The sequence below is a fragment of the Plectropomus leopardus genome, chromosome 22 (genome assembly GCF_008729295.1).
Source record: "Plectropomus leopardus isolate mb chromosome 22, YSFRI_Pleo_2.0, whole genome shotgun sequence".
Classification (NCBI taxonomy): domain Eukaryota; kingdom Metazoa; phylum Chordata; class Actinopteri; order Perciformes; family Serranidae; genus Plectropomus; species Plectropomus leopardus.
Window position 1 is genome coordinate 20524631 of NC_056484.1, and position 17804 is coordinate 20542434.

General features: G+C 38.3%; 1 protein-coding gene across 9 annotated transcripts in view; it reads left to right on the forward strand.

Moving 5' to 3' along the window:
* The window catches only part of osbpl8 (oxysterol binding protein-like 8), a 114575-nt gene that overhangs the window by 84955 nt on the left and 11816 nt on the right, over nucleotides 1-17804 (forward strand). For all 9 annotated transcript variants that reach the window (XM_042511519.1, XM_042511521.1, XM_042511520.1 and 6 more), the window contains 13 exons: nucleotides 5443-5516; nucleotides 7054-7134; nucleotides 8246-8347; nucleotides 8430-8633; nucleotides 10468-10552; nucleotides 13073-13238; nucleotides 13358-13583; nucleotides 14090-14274; nucleotides 15836-15917; nucleotides 16022-16120; nucleotides 16326-16422; nucleotides 16987-17085; nucleotides 17300-17397. In XM_042511519.1, coding sequence (XP_042367453.1) covers nucleotides 5443-5516; nucleotides 7054-7134; nucleotides 8246-8347; nucleotides 8430-8633; nucleotides 10468-10552; nucleotides 13073-13238; nucleotides 13358-13583; nucleotides 14090-14274; nucleotides 15836-15917; nucleotides 16022-16120; nucleotides 16326-16422; nucleotides 16987-17085; nucleotides 17300-17397 — 1598 coding nt within the window. The remainder of the gene's footprint in view (nucleotides 1-5442; nucleotides 5517-7053; nucleotides 7135-8245; nucleotides 8348-8429; nucleotides 8634-10467; nucleotides 10553-13072; nucleotides 13239-13357; nucleotides 13584-14089; nucleotides 14275-15835; nucleotides 15918-16021; nucleotides 16121-16325; nucleotides 16423-16986; nucleotides 17086-17299; nucleotides 17398-17804) is intronic.

Below are 17804 nucleotides of genomic sequence, written 5' to 3' on the forward strand. Positions count from 1 at the left end.
TTTAAACATACTGATAAATGAACTTGTTTTTCCACCCAAGATGGAAACCCAATGGAGGCTCTTTTTCAGCTTTATCATTTCATGTTACATTATGTCACCTATAATCATTTAACAAGCTGCCTCAAGCCATTTTTTTGTATTTACTCATTGTGCCATGGTAACGCATTTCGGTCTCTGAACACAAGTTTTAATGGAGTGGAGAAGTGGCACTTTAAAGTGTCTCAAATTGAAATGGGACTCTTCATCATCACAGTAGAGCACATTAATTTTTGTCTGACTGCTTGATAGCAAAAGGCAGGGCTACCAAGCATGCAAATTAGTGTTTCTATTAGATCAGTTATTATTCTTTTGCTTCCTATAGAATTATCATCTACATGTGGCGATAGCTGACATATTCTGAGTCCACCTCTACATTGTTGCATTTCCGTGAGTGCAGCACAGACAGAACTCTACTTTGTAGAGTTTTAATTGCAGGTGGATATTTGATCAGTCAGCGTGGTCAGATCTAAGGATGAGAGGAGCAGCTGCAGACAGTTGAGTGAAAGCAAACTTTTAGACCCTGTGCAATGGCCACTACAAATAAATGAATGTGTTGGAAAACCCTGATTCTGTTCTCTCTCTCGGATTATATATTGGCTAAATTTGGGCTGCGCGCACATATAATGATACTTTTGATTAAATACCTTGATATTGTATTGTGACAATATTGTAGGTTTGACAATTGGTGCTTTCACAAAATATTTACACAATGATAAATTATTGTGTACATATGATAATCATCAGTAACGTGAATATAATGTCTAAGTAGGTAAAGGCAAATAATAAAGCGGCTAGAACAGTCTGGTAAGTTTAGAAAATTACATCACTTTACTTCAATGCAGCCTTCAAATCCATGAATAGACATAAACTTACAATATTATCATATCCAAAATCTAAGATAATATCTAGTTTCATATCACAGTATTGACACAATACAATTAACTGTGTATATAATTTGCATGTAACCCAAAATTCTCCAACACATTTTGGATAAAAGGCTGTTAAAAGATTCTTGTATAATTTACTATGATGTAAGCACAGCTCTTCCCATAGAAGGGAACAGGCCACAGTACAGAAGCTGAACAGAACATGGGGGATATTAACAGTCAGCTTGTCTATACAATAATAGAGCAGGGGGAGATGCTTTTATTTACACTATAGTACATTTTAATTAACATATTTATTCTCTTATAATCATCCTGTTTCCTCCCTATACATTGAGATTAAAGAAAGGGGACATTGAGTTCCATAACCTCTTGAGGCTCGTTGTAGTGGTTGAATTACCCTCGAGTTGTTTTTCAGCTGATGCTGGCATGGAGATGCGTCTGTCAAGTGGGTACAGATGGTCTGGTGGGACATCTAATTTACCGTCGAAACTAGATCCACATTCAAACAAAAGCAGCACTTGTCAGGCAAGAGAGATAATTCCATTCCTTCATTTCTTCATGTATATTACTGCATTTGTCTAACTGGAGTTTTATCTTATGTTAAGTAATAACGCACCTGCTAAGTGACCATTTGTGTATGAGTTGCTCACCCAGTGTTACCTTGAATTCCTTCCAAGGTGAACAGAGAATCCAAAGGAGGCAGACATTTTCCATGAATAGAACTAAACAAGGTCTGTTGTACAGCTTAACTATATCAAAACCTCTTCGTATAAACTCACACATGACTCATGCAGTATAATCCACATCTCATTTATCCAGTCTTATGCTCAGTACTTCCCAAACATGTGCATTTTTGCTAAACCATTATGATTTAAAAACACATTAGTACAAACAGTTTCATGCATGGCTGAGTAGCATGCCTGGCATTTGAGCTCTGCTTAAGTGGAGGTGAAATGCACTTGCATGCTCAGGGTGCTCTACTGCTAAGTGGAAGTGTTTTAAATCTTAATGTTTTAGCAAAATGTATGTGTTTGGTACAAAGTACAAAGCATACAACTCGATAAATGAGACTTGGAATACACTGCACAAGTTTTTGTAAAGTTTTGCTGTTCTGTGTTTTCTACAGAATTAGGGTGTATGTTGGTTTTTGTTTTTTGTCATATCTTTCTTTAAATGTGTGTGTGACCCTTCATATCATTCTGTGTCCCCTCTCTAAATTCAGATGTTTTTGCAGGGCTAGCACAGGAGAAAGTCTCCATGATTTCTTTTTTTTTCCCATGACTTGCGAGTTGGATAATTGATCTTTTGATCCGTATATTTAAGTTTCACTTTCACTGCAGCTGACGTTCTGCTGCTCCATCTGTGTCCATCAACAGCGCTCCTAATGAACGGCCCATGTGTTTGTGGCAGCAGATGTTTTAAGTGTGGAAGTTCGCTACAATAAAATGGATGTGAACTTGAAGAATGGTCTCCTTTGTTGGATTTTCCATTCACCATGGAGGCATGCAAGAAAAACAAATTTTTCTTCACAAATTCACATAACGTGATGGTGGCGATGGCCATTTTGCCAGTGAAGTACTCTTTTAAACTAACACTGTGTAGCTCTGATGTCAGATGCATTGAGCTAAATGAAAGGGCTCCTATTTCAAGTTTCTTTTTAATTTAATTCATACAGATTGGCATTGAAAACCAAAGGCATCTGAAGTGCTTGGTTTCATGCTTTCATAGCAACAATCACTCAAACAGCTGAAGTGTTTTTGAACAGGACACGCCTGTATGCAGTTGACTCTTGCTCAAGTAGCACTTTTACAGCAGGGCTGTTGACCCAATGCACCTTTTGCCATTACCAGGAGATACTGAAGTAGTTATACTGCATTTTTATGTTGTGTTTCAAGCCTTGAGAAGCACTCCTCGAAACACTTAGACACTGTTATACCTTCCGTCTTGAGGTGCATTTTGGTTTGGAGTGTGTCTGCTATCACAGTCATTATTACTCATACTCTATGTATGTACGCATAACACACTGCCAGCAAGCACGTTTGTTTTTAGGGTTGTTGAAAGACATTACTGTAAATTGAAGAAGCAGGGAATGGGAGACGGGCTAATAAAAAGTGGACATGATACACACGACTCTGCACAAAATCACTCCAGTAATGCACTGAATATCACATTGTTATTAAAAGTACCCAAGCATGTGGTCTCTGAGTCATTTAGGAATTCAAGATACAAGATGTCTGCAGGACAAAATGGAAGTACGCAGGAAGAATACATAAAAAGGCTTTTGCCTCAACTGCAGACACACAGCTGTTTTATTAACTCAAACAGCAAGTAAGATGTGACTGTTTTCCAAATATCTGATTTGGTAATGAAACTCAGCAGTGCTTCCTTCCTAAACACTGATGGCCTGTGGATAGGAGACAGAAACTATAAAATATTTACAGGCTCTCTGTCACCTTGAGACCAGCGGTGTCACCAGCTGCTGGGATGTCAGTGGGGAATCTGTTGCTGAGGTTAAAAACTGGCTCACTAATAAAGATTAGGAATGCTAAATATGGAGTTTAAATGAAGAACAGCCAGTCTGTGTGTTTAGATTTGTCATGGTACACTATATTCACAAAAGCACACTTAATACACATATTCTTCATTGCCCAGTTTGAGATCTATAGAAAGACACGTTCCCCTTAGCAACTTCACTGGAGCAGTTGTCTTTGTTTTCCGCTCCCTCTCCACTGCTGCATCGTCCCGGCCAAACTACGGATTAAAACAGGGAACCTCCTTTCACCAGCCAACTGATGTAATTTTTGAGTTCAGGTCAGATTAGGGACTCGCAGCAGGCGGCAGCTTGCTGCCATCCAGATCCTGTGGCTGGCTTCCAGCGGCTGTGAAGGACAGCATGCTCTCGTGACTGACATTATGTAATGAGATTCCATTTGGCCACCCAGACATTTGGACTCAAAAGCCCTGCAAGTGTTTTCAAACACATTTGATATGGCCGGTTGATTTTACTAATGATCGCTAGTGGGGTAAAGTTTTTGTTTTCTTTAAAAAGGCTTAAAAGCATTGTTTATTCAGTTAAAGCCGCAAATAAGGATTTTTATTTATTTATTTTTTTAGCAAATATTCTGCCATTATCCATTAATTTATTAGTCTTTTAGTCTATTGAGTTACAGGAAATTTCCAAAAAGCCCATCAGCCAGAAAGTATGTTGTGTTACTGTAAGAACTGACATCTATGGCTGTACAATACATATTTAAAAAAACAATTGTAATCACAATTTAGACTTGCTCAATGAACAGTGCCAAGACTACAGATATTGCACTGCTGTTTTTGATTAAGTTGATAGAGAATATCATTAGAAAACACCACTTTATAATGTACCTAATTTTTCCTCTTTTTTGTCACTTTCTGTGTTCAGTTCATTGTTCAATTTGTTCAGTAAAAGAATGTTTGAAATAATTTCCTTTAATTTAATTTTTATTTACTTTCATTTAATTTAATTTACTATTAATTTACCAGTATACTGAATTTTACCAGGTGTTACAATTGACAAAGAAGCCACTCCCAAGTGGTGCATAATGACAACAAACAAGCATCTGACTATAACTTTTATCTTTAGAACTACTTGGTATCTTCCGATGATTTTAATGTCACTTTTTAAGCAGAAAACACCAGCTTAATTTTATGATATTTACTGGGAATGACAAACAATATACCCATTAGCAGGTAGCCTAGCTTGTTTTTATTGATTATCATTTACCAGAAACTTTCAGTCTCCCTCCAGTCAGCTGACACTGTACTTAAGTTTTTGTAGTGAATGAAGAAGGTATCATGGAGATAATTCCTCATTTTAGCTTCATGCTTCAGCCGTTCCTTGTCCATTGCAGTGCTTTCAAAGCAAGCGACAGGAATAAATAAAAACACAACAGAAAAGTTGTGACAAAAGTTCAGCTCCAAACGGCAGCGCTGAGTTCCCTGCACAGTACATAAAATGTCTCCTCTTATCACCCCAAAAAGCACACAAACATTAATGTAAACAATGTAAACAAACTTGCACTGCTCATACCACTCCCTCTTCTACTGAAATTTGATGCAGATGGTCAGCTTATGGACTGTCAAACACAAGTGGTTATTAGTAATGCAATACAATTTTGGATTTTTGCACCATGCAATCAGCACAGGTTGCTGATGTAGGCTACTTTTTAATTTGCCACAACTGATGCCATTGAAGCCGATTTGCATAAAATCTAACTGGTTGAAGCTTGTACAAACAAAATTGATCCAACTCTACCTTGCAGCTTCTTTAGTCCATCCTCAAGGCTCTGAGGACTTCAGGATTTGTGAACCGCGATGCTAGAAGATGCAAATACACTGGCTTTCCAATAAGGTTGCTAAGATATAATCAGTAGCCTGTCACACTGGGTGATTCACAGGTTGTCTCCTGGCATGGCATACGGTTAATGTGAGACTGATGGTGGACTGAATATGTCTTAATGCTGTTGCGATTTTTTTGCTCCAGGTTTCGAAAGAGGGAAGGAGGACCTCTTGCCTCTGCCTTTGAAAGAGGACTCACATTCCATATCTAAGAGCAAGGTAAGGCAAGTCACTCCTCTGAGTCGTAATGTGATGGGTGTGGAGGAGCGATCGGGTGCTTTGGCGTGTCGTAATGAGAGCAGAGCATATGGGAATTACTGCATGTCTTGTTTCCTTTCCCAGTTTTGCCTCAGGCGCGAGAGAGCCCACATTGCGATGACTCACACATCATATAAACTGTACACATCAAACATTTATCAGTTAAAATTCAGACTCAGCCCTTCTTTCAAGTGAGCTCTGTGTGGAGGAGGCCCGTCTGGTTTATCGTTCGAGGTCCACATCAAATATGTTTGTCGGTGCAGACGTGGGTGTCTGAGTCACAGCAGAGACGCTTTCATCACACAGGAATCCTATTAAAAATTCAAGTATGAAAACATGGACAGGACATGACAGGAGACAGGTTTTTTTTTTTTTCGCTTTCTACTTCAGTTAATCTGTAGAGTCTGTTATCAAGAACATCCACCATCTTCAAAAAGCTTTGGAAAAGCAGAATTGAGCTCGTTTCCATCCATCTCCACAGCAATAACGGCAGCCAAAGGCAACTCGTTGTGAGTTTCTGAGCAGAATAAAGGATAATGAAAGAGGAGGTTTTAGCGTTTGGTGCTTGTTATCATGTACCTTCAGTCTTTGTCCGATGCTTTTTGAGGCCTTAAGTAGTCCTGCTTTAGGATTCCCACACGCCCCCGTCTGTCTCTGCGCTTTAAATCGCTCCAATTGGCTTGTGAGAGGAGCTGGCAGAGATACACCTGCGCTGGCATTTATAGGCTTCATTCTGCTAACTGAGCTAAGTTTGGGCGACCAGGGAAACAAAACAGCTTGAGAGGCAAAGCAAAACAATTACTTCTATGTGCTGTTTCTCAGTCATGTTGCAGCTCCCTGCTTATAGTAATATTATTGCAAAGATAGAAAATGTGATGTCTTTTATTTTAGTAGACTCTGGTATTTATTTATTTATGTATTTATTTATTTATCTATCAGGTTGGTCCCATTGACATTAAGAAACGTTTTCAAGGGAGACCTGGCCAAGTCATTCAGCTGTGAAAACACAAAGTTGCAGACAGAGACAAAATTCAATTCACAATTACTAAAATTTGGATTAAAAAAATAACTATCTATCAGTCAGTCATACAACCAGGCAGGCTAAAAACATCTACTTCCTGTAGAATTTGCCTCTAAGTCTTTCATTTTAGTGAAAGACATTCAAAGTCATTCTGCAACGAACTCCAGGCTGAGTTAAAGGAAACGATTAAGGAAATAGATTTTTCATTAAGAGGAAACACTTTGTCATCAAGGTTACATTTAGACATTTACTGGATGACTTTATTCAGAGAGTGCAGCAGTGCAACTGGCTGATGATTGTAAAGTAGACTTCTCACATTTTGAGACACACATCCTCACAGGAAAGCTTTGGTTGTAGTCATCAGGCATGTTTGTGTTGTGTTTTTTAACTCAAAATGGCACATGAATGTCTGTAGGGATTAATTGATCATTACTCTTTGTTGTTAAACCCTTTTTCTCCCCCTCTGTGTGTTCACAGTCTGAAACAAAGCTGTACAATGGCTCAGACAAAGATGTGTCTGCATCTGGGGGAAAGCTCACCAAGAAGGAGTCCCTCAAGGTAAGAAAGCGAAATCAGCTTAGTTTTAGTGTTATGCGTCTGGACTAGGGTTGCAGAATTCCAGGAATATTCAACAGAAACAGATTCTTGATACATATTTGATCAGAGCTGCCTAGTTTGACTGAAGCTCATGAGCAGTGATTGACAGCTGCATAAGAGACTCCTCGGCTCTAATTGGTTGTTTTCACTCAGGCCTGGTGGAGTATTGCAAACCATAAGGAGCACTATGAGGAAGCAGCGGGATATGATTTTTTTATTTGTCTCATGTATTACTGTCTAAATGTTGTTACAATGTAAAGACATATGACAAAACTTTTTTTATATAAAAGTTCCCTCTACAACTTTAAACGTGCAATTTTTATATTGAAACTGTGCAAAATTCTGCAAATTCCCGATCTTAAATTGACCTTGAAACAGATATACATGCCTTGGAAAGTTTCTGTAAATTTCTCCAAAGTTTCTCCCAAATTTAAGGCATAATCAGTCTTAAAAATACATTCATGTGAAATGTGTAACATTTAGTTACTGGTGCTTGTCGTGCACTGTTGTTTCATGAGGAAAAAAGTAAGGCACACTTATCCCATGCAGTACAAGTTTAATGAAAACAGCAATGTTAACCTGACGTAGATCCAAGTAGGATCGAAACATTGTCTTCATTAAACTTTTGAGGCATGGAGTGTGCAGGACTTACTTTTTCCCTCATGTACGCTGTTTTTTGATAGCCTTGCACTCATGTGATGTGCATATAATAACTCTCTCTCAACTTGTGCTCTGTTGACTGACACTTTGTCCTTCACTTGTGTCACTTGTTGAGTCAGTATGCATATAATACTTCATATTAGATAGATTTAATTTTTATATTGTGCATCAGTGTCACCACCACACAGGATATGCAGGACACCTCACATTTCAAAAGGGAAATTAAACGCAGCTCACTGCAGTCAGAGGGGACCAGCTGTTATTTAACAGGAACACTGAGGAGTGTGATTCTAGTCTTATTAAAAAGATCTGCCAAATATGATTCAGTGAGAAAGCAGGCGTGGAATATTAATAACCACAGTTGTGTAAATTGATGTTCTTAGCGATGTCTGTCTCTCTGTGCTTCTTTCAGGTGCAGAAGAAAAACTACAGGGAAGAAAAGAAGAGGGCAACCAAAGAGCTGCTCAGCACCATCACTGATCCTTCCGTCATCGTCATGGCCGACTGGCTAAAGGTGGAAAACTTCCCATTTTCTAGCAAAAACAAAAGGTAATTTTGGCTTTAGATAATCTGACATTTATCTGTGTTTGATCCAGATCCGTGGCACTCTGAAGAGCTGGACCAAGCTGTGGTGTGTGCTGAAACCAGGCGTGCTGCTCATCTATAAAACCCACAAAAACGGCCAGTGGGTGGGAACGGTGCTGCTCAACGCCTGCGAGCTCATCGAGAGGCCCTCGAAGAAGGACGGCTTCTGCTTCAAGCTCTTCCACCCGCTGGAGCAGTCCATCTGGGCCGTCAAGGTCAGAATATACCTGAAAATACAGGATTCTCAGCAAGTATTATGGAGTGTTCAGGGAGTGTATTCAGCCTGGGAAACTTGGGGGGTAGAAGAAATTCTATATATCAGGGAATTTTTCCAATAACAATTTTCTAAAGAAAGAGTAACTTCCACATAATCATTATTTTCTTTGTACAAAAAAACAAAGGAAGACAATTTTCAGTTTTAAGGAGCTTATGTGATTATTTCTTGGCCAGACTCTGACACTGTCTTGACGAAATCTGACAAATTAAAAAACAGTACTCATTGTATTTTTATAAAAAGCAGAAGATGTTTATGATTTGGAATGTTAAAATCTGTAATAAGGTTAAACGTTTTTGAGTAACAGCTCATAAAGATTGACGACAATTATAAAATTTGTTGAATAGTTCAAATCAGTGAAATGGTTGAAATCCTAAAAGCTGTTTATTTTACATGGCTCGAGAACACATGCAAAATTTAAGCAAAAAAAAAAAAACAACAAATCAGCAAAATCTTTTCTTAAAAAATCGCCAGAAAAAAAGGCCAACATGCAGGGCTGTTGGTTTTGAGGGCATATTTTCTTTAAATGTCTACATTAAATTAAATACAAAATACAGCCATTTAAATTTGCATGCCTCTTTCCTAAGGCAAAACAAAAACATGAGTTCTTCCCCGGTGTTTAAAAAAATATTTGACATGCCTCACACTTTTTGCATCACCCCCTCCCCTCATAAATATCAAACAGTCCCTAAATTATACTGAAATATTCAATTCTAATCCTCTTCTGAATTCCTTATTCTTTTTTAAAAATATATATATTTAAAAAAGCTTTTATATATTGTACTAAAAAAATAACCAATAAGGAGTATAAATGGTTGTTTCAGAGAATATATGGTCTTTAAAATTTGCCTCAGAGTCATGGAAAATTCATGGAAATGTATTGGAAAAAAATGTGTATGAGCTCTGCACACACCTGGTACTTTTTTCATCACAGCAAAATTCAGAGCAGAAACAGTCTTGCACCTAACTTTATATTTCCATACAAACTTGAGAGTGCTGTTAATCTTCTTACTGACTTCTCAGCAAAAAAAAGAACACCTCTAATCCCATTATTTATCATAATAGATGTAAAAGCCAGAGAAGGAGAATACTGCCAGATGAATTTGAATGGTTTTGCTCTCCAGTGATAAACAAAACAAAATTAACACAAACACATAAAACATCCTCAATCAAAAAACAAAAGCCTTTGTCCTCTGCTTTTAAAACAAATAGTTGTCATGTTGTGCTGTATAATTAAGAGCTCATCAATGGGACAGATGCAGAAAATTAAACAACCAGCCGGCGATTTTCATATTTGACAGCACACATTTTCCAATTGTTCCTGTGTTTTTGCCTCCGTCCAGTCGTCCACTCCAACTGTGATTAGGTATTCATCACTGACCTCGCACTACGAGTGTTTTCCTCTCTGTTTGTGTTGTGAAAAGGCTTGAATCACAATTGCTGATGCGTGTTTTGGATTACAGCGCTCCCGTTCTCCCCAACGTCCTCTTCACTTTTGAAATAAACACTTCACTCATTCAGCTTCTGTCCCATCTAACAGCTCATCTGCATAATGACATACTAGAGAGTCCACATTTCCTCTGTTTGCACATAAATGATGAAGAAGTGAAAAAAGAGAGACAAACTTTGCAGGTGAAGCCAGGACGCCATGAAACAGCCTCTGATGAAAAGAGACAAGAGACCAATAAAGACACTGACTCTAAACAGCACCCACCTGAACCTTAAACAATAATTTGTAACATGCATTTCTTTCCTTTATTACTTTTTGTTCCCAGGGTCCTAAAGGAGAAGCAGTTGGCTCCATCACTCAGCCATTACCCAGCAGCCACCTCATCTTCCGTGCCGCCTCGGAGTCTGATGGTAAGAGACAGACCGTCAATCACATACTTTAAGTCTTTTCAGAGCAACTTACATTGAATGGGTGATTAAATAAGATTAAATCCATAAATCGGCATCACATCGGTATCAGCTACATAAAGCAACATCAGTATTGGTTGAAAACTACAGCTATTTTATTTGCAGTTTTCGGTCATGTGTGGAAGTGACACTAATCCCAGTCTTACTTTATTTAAACCATTTCATTATCCTAATATAAGCATGTCTGAACAATTCTACCTATTTCATACATTTGCTTTTATATGCTGAAATTGGGGTGAAATATCTGACATTCACAAGGGCAGTAGAAAACCATATTAAAGCCCTGTTCGCATTGAACCAGTATTACCAGGTGACCTCAATATTTATCTCTCAGGTCTGTGTTTCATGCTGCACATGAGATAAGCAGAGTCTGTATTGTACACAACTCAATTTATTCCCTCTACTCTTTTTTTTTCTTTTAAAAAACTCTGCCACACATTGTCACGTATCATGCATTTCATCATCTTTTGAGATTTTCACTCTTCCGGTATGATTTAAGCTCGCTCTTTTTGCTAACAGTTCTCCGTGCTGTCAAAACATTCATCTATAATCAACAATGCAGCCTTTATCATTTTCAAGTGGGAAAAAGGCAGAAAAAAAGTTGCTGAGAATACAAAAGAATAAATATGACCCCAAATAACAGAGATGCTGATTTGTGCTGGACTAATATTAACACATGACCTCTGTGTTTGGCAAAATATGGTATGGTTGGTAATTTGTGAGGAATTTATTACTTGACATGGCAGATTGGAACCAGATTTAGGTGACAGACAACATCTGCAATTGTTACAATTTACTACAAGTCTCTAGGTAATACTAGTCAGTGCAAATTGGGCTTTAATCTTCTGCTGAGTGAGTAAGTGTGCTCTTGGTCTTTTGGACAGCCCAAATGGAAACCTGTGACTTTACAGTCACTCTCTCGCCTGCTTGTTTGTCTCTACTGACTAATACAGTTCAAGGACTGTGAACTATATGTGGTCGTGCCTGAGCGCAGTTGGTATAATATAAAAAAAAGATATTCCTTTTCATTTGGTTTGAAATCCCATGAAAGTTGATTTTAAGGAATAATTTACCTGTTTTGGGAAATAAGTTTTTTGCTTTAGATGGGAGGATTGATAACACTGCATTTGGGGAAGGGAATTGTGGAATGGAACTTAAATAAAATAGATAAAGTGCATGTGGGGACCAGCAGAGTGTTCGGACGCTAGCATGGTTATCTTGCTATTGCTAATCTGTAGCTTTTCAAATAAAAACAAAAAGAATTATTTTGTTTTGTTTGTATTTTCCCAAATATTGGTAATGTCTACTAAGATATAAGATATAAGATCAGTTACTTGGGTGTAGGAGCTTCTAAACACAAGAGTTTGAGAAAACACTGGTATATTCCATGAAACTGAGTTCTCCACATTCTGTAGTATGTGAGTGGTTTCAGCCACAGCCCATCATACACTGTGTCTCTGTCCGTGGTTCTGAAACATCCAATCTAGTCTCTCCCTGTCTGAGGCTCTCTCCGTGGTGCTGAAAAATCCAATCTAGTCTCTCCCTGTCTGAGGCTCTGTCCGTGGTGCTGAAATAGTTACAAAGTGTCCACAGTCGCTTGCTATTTACTACTCTAACATAGTATTTCTTTTTCTCCATTTTATTAAAGTTTAGGTGTCATTCAAATATATACTATGAAGGATTTTGCTGAAAAACAATGTATAGACTCATACAGAAGTAATTCCTCTTAATCATCAGTAATGACCCACTATCAAGTGTGTGGCGATGTATTTTTCTGCAGAAACTCTGCCCTTTGCCTGTAAATTCTCATTTTCTTCTTATTTTCTGCGCTCGAGAACATTTATGGGCATGTACCCCCACAGTGTTCAGTGAGGTCAAGGCATTGTAAATGGTCACCAAGTGCCAGCAGGCATCTAAGAGACACAGTTTCAGAAATGAAATACCATCAAAAACCCATTTTCGGAGCGTCAGTGGCTGGGTGGATAGAGCAGGCGCCCCATGAATAAAGGCAGTGTCCTTGCAGCAGCGGCCTCGGGTTCGACTCCCGCTCGAGGCCCTTGCTGCATGTTGTCCCCACTCCTGATCTGTCACGTCTAATAAAAGGCTAAAATGCCAAAAAAACAATCTAAAAAACAAACATTGTTTTTATCCAACAAACATGCTTATATTATTGAGTACAATTCAGGCCTTTCTGGTTTTCATTGCAGTTACAGTATAGTTTGCCATCAGGGCTGAAATAAATATCAAAAATGAGAATTATTTCAAAATTTTGCACTTCTGGAACCAATCCTGTACTGGGACCAGGGTTGACTGAGGCTACAAAGGCCAAAATAGTTCAAAATTCTTTGACCTCTTTGCTTAATATTAGTAAAAACATAATAATAAAACCATTAAAAAAAAAACAGCCGCAAAGCCTGAAAATAAATGCTGCAGATCAGTAATCTGTCTGAATCTCTCTTCCAGGTCGATGCTGGATGGACGCCTTAGAGCTGGCCCTGAAGTGCTCCAGCCTGCTGAAGAGGACCATGATCCGGGAGGGGAAAGAAGACATGAGCACGGTGGCCACTGGCGGAGAACACTCCATAAATTTTTACAGCCTCCTCCGAGCCCACAACATCCATGGTTTCCAGTGAGTAGAAAATAAAACCAATGATAAAACTATATTGTCTCCCTTAAATCTTTAAGCTACCAGCTCTTTTTCAAATGTTGTAATGTAAATGTTTTTTAATGTAATATATTTTACTTCAGGTTCAATGACAGTGACCATTTGAAAGACCCAGACCTGTACTCAGACAAGTCCGACAGGGAGGGTGAACAGGACCATGAGGAATCAGACCCAGAGGGCCTGGAGAAGAGTGAGGAGAGCGACAGCGATACATCAGAGCGGCAAGATGACTCATACATCGACCTGGATCCTAATGAACATCTGCGGGAAACCTCGTACCTGGAGCAGTCCCACGAGGAGCTCGGAGAGGTCAGGGACAAAGAGTTTGATTTATAGCCACTGTTTTTATTCACAGCTTTTGATAAGAGTTGTTCTAGATAAAATGAGATTGCAGCATTACACCATATTCTCATAGGATTTCTTTAATCTTCAGCTTAAATTGAAACTTTAAGCTAAAAGCAATTTTGTTCTAAGTTTGTTGTATAATGAGGAGAAATTAGCATGTTCCTCTGCTGGGGCTTTTAGCAAAGCTGTAACACAGACAGCCTTTGATCAGTGTGGGTTGGTTTGACAGCTCACTAATTAAATACCAACTGAATCTGAGGCAAAATGTTTAGAGTTAGGAGTTAATTAAAAGCTCATTTTGTAAATCAGTTGCGCAAACAGTCACATAACACTTTAAAGCATGTGGAGACGCGTGCAACAATGTGAGTGTTTCTGAGCATTTTCAGATGTCTGCAGTGTTATCGAATCTAACCTGTGTATGTGTGTGTGTGTGTGTGTGTGTGTGTGTGTGTGTTTGTATCACTCTGCAGGCTGGCGAGGCTGCTCAGACAGAGACGGTATCAGAGGAGAATAAATCTTTGATCTGGACTCTGCTGAAGCAGGTGCGACCTGGCATGGATCTGTCCAAAGTGGTGCTGCCCACCTTCATCCTGGAACCGAGGTCCTTTCTGGACAAACTCTCTGACTACTACTACCACGCAGACTTCCTGTCAGAGTAAGCCCTATACACTTTCCTGCATATTTTCCCAATCAATAAATGTCTTTAAATACAACCATACACTCTTCTGAATTAATGGATCTATTTTTCACTGAACAGAGACAAATGTCAGCTTAGTTGCCTTGTTAATGCATCATAAAACACAGTTCAATCAAACCCAACAGAAGCAAAATAAAATTCACCAAAACCATCTTAGCTAATCTTGTTAGTCATTAAGTTGTTTCACTGTTCTAAAAATCACCAACTCTGATTTGCTTGATATAGTCCCTTAATTCACAGAGTTAGATGTGAAAATATGCTGTTTTCCCATCAGTTTCTGCTGGCCAGCTGTTTACGGTCCTGTAACATTATCCCACCACTCTCAGTTAGCATGTTTCTCAGCTCAGCTGCCTGTTCCACCAGTAGTAGACTGACCTCTGGTGGCACATCTTGTGCACTACAATACATTACCTTAATACAGCATTTCCATATTAGTTTAATAGAAAAAGGAGGGTCTGTATTTTTGACGAAATTGAAAATCATACCATCAGATTTTCTAAATAACTTGGTATACTGTAATATACCACTCAAGCCCATGAATACAGATACATTTTTTAAAATAATATTAAAATTAAAATAAAACAAACTTGTTCCTGTACAACAGCTGATGGGTCTAAAGATTGCGCTATGGTCGATGTGTTCAGCCTCTTTTGTTTTCCACAGGGAAGGCATTGAATTCATTAATCTTAAAATAAGGCTTTAATTTGTATTAAACTGACTTGAATTATTCTTTGAATAAAATGAAATAAAATAAAAATGCCCAGACATAGGAAGTGGGTTTTTAATAAAATGCATTTTTTCTGACGATGCACTGTAAAATCTCAAAAGAATCTATTATTATTAATAACAATTCATAATATTTAATAATATTTTCTTTATTAAATAATTTTTAAAAATCCCTTTTCCTAAAATAATAATATGTTCACTGTCTTCCATTTTTTCCACTGTAAAAAGTTTTTTCCCCAACTTTTTATGTACGGTAGATAATCTCTTTCACTGGACAAAAAGGATAAATCAAATAAAATTGTGCCTCTTCAATATTAGTTATTAGAAAATTGGTCTTAAACTTAATTCCAACTGGAATTAAAAAAAATCTACTTTGCCTGAAGCTGCAGGAACCCAGTACTACTTGCTTCCAACACCAAAATCTTGCCCTGTTGCATACCAATTCTGCATTAATATGCAGATATCTGATAACAGGGATGAATTTACAAGTTCCTTGGTTTTGTAATGTGAAATGTCAATATTTCTACTTGTATTAAATGTGGCATATGGACACTTTCATGAAATGTGTCTTACTGTAAGAAAGAAAGAAAGAATAAACATATTCATAGTGTCTGGTAGACTGTGAAGAAGTCCTGTGGATACTTTAGTGCAAAGTGACAAGAAGAGAAAAGCTGGGAGAGATGATCAAGAGAATGCTGTCATAGCAGATTATACAAAGTTCTACCTGCTGAGTTAAACTGCACCACTCTAAAGCAGCGTTAGTCTAAATCTGGACTGTTTGTTTCATTCTCAGGGCTGCGATCGAGGAGAACGCTTACAACCGGATGAAGAAGGTGGTGAAGTGGTACATCTCTGGATTCTACAAAAAGCCAAAGGTCAGGAGAGCAAACATATGCAACCTACCACATGTTAATAAACTACATACATGCTTCCTACATACAATCTAAAATCAAATGTCCTGCTGGTTTTTAATTGACAGGGGTTGAAGAAGCCTTATAACCCCATTATTGGAGAGACGTATCGCTGCATGTGGCTTCACCAGAAGACCAACAGCAAGACGTTCTACATCGCAGAACAGGTAACAACACCAACACTACTGTAGAGAGTTCCAACTAGGAGTTATCCGATTGGTCAAGAGCTCATTCCACCTGTATCAGATAACTCCCATAATATGAGTAACTTTGGGTTGGGTCATTGGAATACATTGGCTATCTATTATAAGATAAATTGATTGATTTTAAGTTCCCTTGTAAGACAAGTTCCCTTGTCTTTTTTTTTTTCAGGTATCCCATCATCCTCCTGTGTCGGCCTTCTACGTCAGCAACAGGAAGGATGGATTCTGCGTCAGTGGCAGCATCCTTGCCAAGTCCAAGTTCTATGGTACACACAGGAGTAAAATTTATATGACTAAGATCTAATTCATGACACCCACAGACACCTTAACCCTTTGAAACCTGGATCGACGTCATATTTCTTTTGCTGTGTACCCTAAACTCTAATCAAATCGATTCCATTTCTCTTTGAAAACATAAAATAAAAGGCAAAGAGCAACTTGGCAAGAAATGCCCCATAAATTGAAAGATATAGTAGATTTGGATTTATTTATTTTTTATGCTAGGGATAAATGTCAAAAAAAATATATTTATATTTGTCATATTTAAATCACATTTAACATTATGTTACAGAAATATTATCAAGGAAAATTTCCAGGACATTTCCTTGTTTGTTTGGGTTTTTTTTTACTTTTCTTTCTTTATTGATTTTGAGTTTTTTCTTGCTCATGGCCTTTTCCCATATTTTTGAAAGCCATTAAGCCAATTTGCTCAAGTTTCAAAGGGTTAAATTGAAATCAAAGTGTGCTAATATTTATTAAGCTGTTAATTTATTGATCTTTTTTGCTGTCAAAGCACATCTGTCCACTGATTGGTGCTGTTTGCATTTTAGGAAACTCCCTGTCGGCCATATTAGACGGGGAGGCTCGGCTCACTTTTCTCAACCGAGGAGAGGACTATGTGATGAACATGCCGTACGCTCACTGTAAAGGTCAGAGTGCCACCTGCTGTTTTGCACACCACAGTCTCACTTCAGTTGTGCTTTCATGTAGCTGTGAACTCTGTAGGACATTTGATCCACTGTGTAAATGTTTCAGTATGTCAAATTCACAGGGAGCTCACAAAAAGCTGAGGAGAGTGGCGCATTTTCTGAGCATTTCTCCAGTCATCTATGCTCACTGAAATGTTGCTTTTTCATGTTGCAGGCATCCTGTATGGCACAATGACCCTGGAGCTGGGCGGTCAGATCACCATAGCATGTGAGAAAACGGGCTACAGCGCTCAGCTTGAGTTCAAACTCAAGGTATGTATGGCTGTTCTTTAAATAAAGGTTCTTATTTAAGAGGAGTAAATCAACTTTGGTGATAGAGCTTTACAGCTGCTGAGTTATTCTTGACTTCTTCAGAGGGAGCTCCTCAAGGCTTTTATAGATAAAGTCTTTTCAAAAACAGTTTCTTACCTAACTTTTCTGAATGTTTGACCCCTTCCATACCATCGCCAACTCCACCATGCTACTCCCTCTCCCCCTGAAAAACATCCCATCCTCAAAACCACCATATATACCATCAACTGTATTATCTCATCACAATCTAGCGGCAGGTACATGTCAGAGAAAGCAAACAGTAGATTTTCATTTAAAATAATGAACATAGGTGGATAGATAGGTCCCTCTGGTTGTTAGAGTGTCACCTAAGATAGGAGAGAAGAATG